Source organism: Microcebus murinus, chromosome 8 (genome assembly GCF_040939455.1).
Source record: "Microcebus murinus isolate Inina chromosome 8, M.murinus_Inina_mat1.0, whole genome shotgun sequence".
Taxonomy (NCBI): Eukaryota; Metazoa; Chordata; class Mammalia; order Primates; family Cheirogaleidae; genus Microcebus; species Microcebus murinus.
In genome coordinates this window covers 55,328,091-55,334,719 of record NC_134111.1, presented here as the reverse complement: position 1 = coordinate 55,334,719, position 6,629 = coordinate 55,328,091, and the positions used below count along the sequence as shown (strand labels likewise).

General features: G+C 36.1%; 1 protein-coding gene across 1 annotated transcript in view; it reads left to right on the top strand.

Moving 5' to 3' along the window:
• Positions 1–1,935: 1,935 nt before the first annotated feature.
• Positions 1,936–6,629, top strand: part of LOC105883021 (dual 3',5'-cyclic-AMP and -GMP phosphodiesterase 11A) — a 185,836-nt gene continuing 181,142 nt past the window's right edge. Inside the window, exon 1 of the mRNA XM_076005395.1 lies at positions 1,936–1,949. Within this exon, the coding sequence (XP_075861510.1) occupies positions 1,936–1,949 (14 nt within the window). The remainder of the gene's footprint in view (positions 1,950–6,629) is intronic.

The window sequence follows — 6,629 nt, the reverse complement described above, 5'->3', positions numbered from 1 at the left end:
TAATTTCAAGTCTTAGATTTAAGTCTTTAATCCATTTTGATTGATTTTTTATATGATAAGAGAAAAGGGTTGAGTTTCATTCTTCTGCATATGGATACCCAGTTTTCCTAGCACCATATATTGAAGAGACTGTCCTTTCCTACTGTAAGTTCTAGATACCTTTGTAGAAGATAAGTTCACTACAGATGTGTGGATTTATTTCTGGGTTCTCTGTTCTGTTCCATTCATCTGTGGGTATGTCTTTATGCTAGTACCATTCTGTTTTGGTTACTCCAGCTCTGTAGTATAATTTGAAGTCAGATAATGTAATTCTTCTAGTTTTGTTCTTTTTGCTTAGGATAGCTTTGGCTAATCTGAGTCTTTTGTGGTTCCATATAAATTTTAGGATAATTTTTTCTATTTCTGTGAAGAATATCATTAGTATTTTGATGGAGATTGCATGGAATCTATAGCTTGCTTTGGGCAATATGAATATTTTAATAATATTGATGCTTCCAATGAATGAGCATGGAATATCTTCCCATTTTTTTGTGTCCTCTTTAATTTCTTTCATCAGTGTTTTATAGTTTTCATTATAGAGATCTTTTACTTCTTTGGTTAAGCTTATTCCTAAGTATCTTATTTTATTTGTAGCTATTACAAACTTGGTTTCTTTTTCAGGTTATTTGCTGTTGGCATATAGAAATGCTACTGATTTTTGTATGTTTGGATTTTGTATCCTGTGACCTTACTGAATTTGTTTATCAGTTCTAGTAGCTTTTTGTTGTGGAATCTTTAGATTTCTATAAATATAAGATCATATCATCTGCAAACAAGGATAATTTGACTTCTTCCTTTCCCATTTCAATGCCCTTTATTTCTTTCTCTTATCTGATTGCATTGTTAACCATTTAAGCTAAGAAATCTATAGACTTTTGTTATTCCACAATATTTTAGTTTCTTTGATGATTTGTCCTAAGGTAGCCAATAATTTTTTGTTATATCTGTATTTGCATAAACCCCATAACTGAGAACAACTATACTCAGGAAGCTCTAAGTCTATGAAGAAACAGGAAATTCTTTATGGTTGTGATGGATGTTGGGACCAACATGGCCCACAAAGGCAGTTTCTTATTTAGGTTTTGGCAAGATTGGCAAGCTGATCCTAAAGTTAATTTGGAAATATAAGAGACCCAGAATAGTTAAAGCAATCTTGAAGAAAAAGATCCAAGTGGAAGGACTCACATTCTCTGATTTTAAAACTTACTTCAAAGATAGAGTAATACAGACAATGTTATACTGGCAAGAGGATAGACATATAGATCAATGATATAGAATCGAAAGTCCAGAAATAAACCCATATATTTATAGACAATTGACTTTCTACAAGTGTGCCAAGACAATTAAATGGGGAAGGAAAAGTCTTTTCAACAAATGGTGCTGGTACAACTGGATATTCATGTACAAAGAAGGAAATTGAAACCCCTATCTCACAACATATACAAAAAGTTAACTGGAAGTGAATCAAAGACCTAGATGCAAGAGCAAAAATCATCAAACTCTTAGATGAAAACATGGGTATAGGTATTCATGACCTTGGATTAAACAATGATTTCTTAGATAAGCCACCACAAAAGTGTAAGTGACAAAAGTAAAAAATTATAAATTAAACATCATCAAAAGTAAACACTTTGTGTTTCAATGGATACCATAGAGAAAGTGAGAAAACAACTCACAGAATGGGAACAAATATACATAAATCATAAATCTGATAAGGGATTTATATAAAAATAATTCTTACAACACAACAATAAAAATATAGTAAATATGTATATATGTGTATACACATATATAGAGAGAGATTTATCAGTTCATGTAAATTTAGCTGTATGACATTCAATACTAATTTAGAATGTAAACTTTAAAACAAATAACCTTATTTTATAAATACACTCCATGGCACTAGTGGGGTATGTGTCTATGACCCATTTGCATGATGCTAATTATAAGAACTAAACATCAATAAAGGGGAGGAAGCATTTGTAATGAAGTTGGGTATTGTCCAAATTAATCTTAATAAACTCCAGGAAACATTTCACAAGCATCTAATCTTCACTTCTTAAACATATGTAATTTCTGCCTTTTCTTTTTCATGGCTTTGAACATGAAGACTATAATGAAAGACAAACCCTCTCATTACTCCTATTAATTTCAGACCAATGAGCTTGTCATCCTAGTAAAACTGTCACAGAGGAGAATGAAAGCTATAAAAATGTTCCATGAACAGCAAGGCACATGAATAAGTACTGAGATCAAGTATAGTAAAGTAGCTTATGTAGGTCAGCTGCCCCTTGGATCAATGCTATGCAGTAAACAACATTATAGCAACTCAGAAGCCTTAACTGTTGCTTTTTATGTTTGACTTAGTTTTGTAGATCTCACATTTAACATGTTTTAGTTAATATTTTAACAAATTGTGTCTACTTCTCCTTTCTTGCTGTATGTGTGTGTGTGTCTGTGTATATGCAGGACTTGTTGGGAAGTTGTGCCCTCAATCCAAAGATGTATGAATGTGACCATAGTATCTTCACAGAGAGATGTGGTGGAGGTACTTAAAACCTCTAGAAAGACAGAATCCTAACTGTGCCCTATTATCAGCAATTTTGCCAGCTCGCACATTTTCTCTTTAGTACCTCTCCAAATCTCACAAAGATGCCACTGTCAGAAGCAGTTAGCACATTATCTCCTGCCTCATGAATTAAGCACTTAAAGAGAACATATCTTACCTTGGTGCTTTTAATTAAAGAAAAATCTTTGTGATATAAGGAACTGACATTTATTGAAAGCTTTCTATGTGCCATGTGCTCTTCAACATTCTAGTATCCTCAAAACAGCCTCACAAAGTGGGGTTTTATTTCCCCTATATTCCACTATGGAAACTAAAAATCAGAGATATTAATACATTACCTGTAATTTCACGGTTATTATAGGAAATGTTGGGCCAAGATTTTAAAAATACCACCCAGATTTGGTTGGCTGTGAAACCAAGCAGTTGTCACCATATGATACTAACTAGTAGACACCAACCACTCACTGCAATGCCATCTGACATTTTTCTGAGAGTTACAACCCCACAGTGACACCAACTCCAATGGGTGATTAATCTCATCATTCTAATTGTACAACTTGAGGAAATGAGGGATATAAAATGTGTTCTTTGGTTACCACGTCTTAATTTCTGATAACAAAGAATGCTTCAAATGAGAGAAGAGTGTGATAAAGTTTCCTCAGGCAAGACCTTAAAAGCAGGTCCATTAACAGGTCGTGATAAACTTTAAGAACTCCTGCAACTTCGAGCTGACTTCTACCACAGGGCAAGAGCTGAAAGGCTGGTTCTGGTTGCTAATTACACTCTCTCCCATTACTTTTTATGACTAAGAGACTTGTTTGATAGCCTTCAAAGATATACTGAAGCCATTACGAGATTATTAATGGCCCAGCCCTGGGTGTTCCAGACTCTCCTGCTGGGGTCCTGTCTTTGAGTCCCACTGGTATTGACTTAGTTTCTTAATCTCCTAATTAAAAGACAACTTCAAATAATGTCGCACAGCTGGAGGCTTCAGGAAGGGCCCCAGGGATAGACAGGCTTACCTGAGGAAAAAAGCGAGGAATGGAGTTTCTCTTTGTGAGTCAAAGTTCAGACTAACCTCTGATCAATGAAACAAAATGTCAAATACTACCATATATAACCTGTAGATCACAACTTGATTTTGTTTGCAAAGAATAGAAAAGAAATATTTGTCCTAAATACTTCTTTGAGTTCCTGACTCTTCATCACTCTGAGTTCCATCACTGGGTAATACTCAAGCTGGCAGACGGGCAATTGACAATCACTCCTTGGCAATGAGAAAATAGATTGTATCTAACTTGAAACTTCTATTCCCACCCTAATGATCTATTTTTAGTTAATGGTCACAGTGTTTAATGACCATTAATTAACGTGTTAGTTCAGTCTTGAAAATGGCAAATTTGAAGTGCCTGGGGATAGCCAGGGAGAAGTCTCCAGAAAGTACTTGGATATACACACGGGGAACTCAGGACTCCAGGGACCACTGATACAGGGGACAGAGTCATATTCATGGACATGGTTTTGGAAACAAATTATGTTCGTGGAAACACACAAAGTATTGGTTGGCCTCTTCCGCTGTAGCCTTATTAATCACTTCCACCATGTATCTGAGTGTTACTCTATTATTTACTGTACCAATACAGAAAACCCACACTTCTATAAAGCTTTACTCATGGTGTAGTTTTGTCTGCATTATTTTTTATCTTCTTTCTCTGCCAGGTGAACTCTTACTTACCCTCCAAAGACAGCTTAGACCACCTTCCTTTGTGAAGTGGTTCCCCAAATACCACTCTTAACCCAAACAGAACTGGCCCTTCCTTTCTCTGTTCCCATGTACAGCATGTGTTTCCATTTGTCACAATGCATTGTCCCTGTTGTGCGCTCTCACAGGGTCTGGCCCTTTAGCTTCTGCCCATATCTCTTTCTGTACAAGCAGGGGCTAGGCTGGGCTGACATCCATATACAGATGGGTTTCCATGTGCCAACTCCTTTCAGCAAAAACGAAAAGACCCTTATCATTCACCTCATGCAAGATTCACCCCACTCCTGTCCAGCACTTAGGAGAGGCCCAGCCAATGGTCACTCTTGAAAGAGTGAAATCCTCCTGGGAGTTTCTAGTGAAGACATATAAGTAAACTGTTACGTTGAGAACAGAAACGTCAACACAGGCACAGTCTAATTATTAACATTATTGTATTCAGATGTTTTGTCTTCTAATGTAGACTCTTTTTTTGAAGAACTCCGAAGATTGTCTTAAGTTTATTTTCACAGTTTTCTGTGTCTGAACCTTCTGCTAAGCTAGGATTTTCAGACAAATGAAGATGTTGAAGTCACTTCTCCTGGGGTATTTTGTTTTGTCTTGTTTTGTTTTGCTTGTAATCGATTTCCCTCCTACACGACTGCAACTTGTCAACCCTTAGGTTTATATCTACCTCACTGGCCCTCACTTGAGGGGCAGCCACATTTCAGGAATTATGTGTTTTCTATAATAGGGCAATTCTCTGTTATTCCTCCACAGTCAATATATTTGAGCTCATGAAACTCTTTTTGAAGTCATTTTGAGTCTCACATTTGGAAACAAGATACCTCTAAGGAAGGATAATCTAAACTGCAGCTCTTTGCATGAAACTCACTTAAAAACCTGTATCTTCCTATGTCCCTGGTTCTAGCAAAATAATAAGATAAAGAATATCTTTACAATTAGCTTGTTATTTTAGCATGAATCCTGAACTTAAGGATGTCTACCTTTTAGAGAGTTAATGAAGGAGGTGGTCATCCTATTTCCATCCTGCTCACACCCAGGGGCACTGTGTTCTGTACTAACTTTCACACTCACAAGGACTACTAACAGGCAGGGCTATGTCTAGGACTGGCATGGTGTGAAAATAAGGACGATGTGCTACAAGGGGAGTACTGAAGGATTGGGGATAGGTGGGAAAAGAACAATGTTAGGTGGAAGACTGCAGGGGACATGTTAATTACTGCTAAATATTTCAAGGGCTGTCATATTTCCAATTTCTCTTTGCTAAACTCTTGCCCATCCTGAAAGACCCAGCTTAAATGTTTTGACATTTGCTGGTAAAACCAGTTTCTTCCTTTGCCCCACCTACCCCACCATTTCTCAGCTCCTCCCCATGACTCATCTCCCCGGATGCTTCCCCAGGGTCCTGCTGCAGCTCTGCTTCCCACTCTCCGCAGCACACACTAGGTCAACACTTTCCAAACTGTGTGATCACAGAACGCTCTAAAAGTTACAGTGAGGAATAAAGTATAAAGACTGCACAGAGTGAACTGACAGGCCAATTGATCCCTGAAAGAAAGGTCAGAATTCAGTCCACACCCTTTTATAAACTTAGAAATAACTACAGTAAGTTAGATGCTCATATCTGGTACATTATCATGTTTCTTTCTAGATTTTGCTTTCATTGTAGCGCAACATAAAATTTCACTTCTCAAAGGTATAAAACAACAAAGAGAAAATAAAGCATAGACTTTTTGTTGTTGGTTGTTTTTTTTTTTTTAAAAATGAAGTTTCATCTTTTCTTTGAAGTACTCAGTCTTTTTACTTTTCTGATTTAGGCATCATCTAAGAACTACAAGACTCAGCTTTTGGTTAAAACTTCCATTTTTCAGCCAGAAATTCATAGAGAATAAGTTTATGTACTATTAATGTTTAATATGCAATATGAAATGAATAATATTATAAATATATGCTGAATTTATCTGACATAGAGCAGCAATCATTACAGATGAGATATATTAATGATGATAAATAATCTTTATGTTTACCACCCATTCATGCATCTGATGATCAGTTTCTGGCATTCTCAGTATGGCATGAATTCCATACAGGCACATTTTTGCATAACAATAACTATGTACAGTGTTTAGTGTTTTCTTACATATAATGCAGTTTATATTAAAAATTTAATAGAGTTATTATTATTGCTGTAGTATACTCATTTAACATCTTATGGAACCCAGGGTTCCCTAGAATATGGCTTGAAAAACATTACCCTAG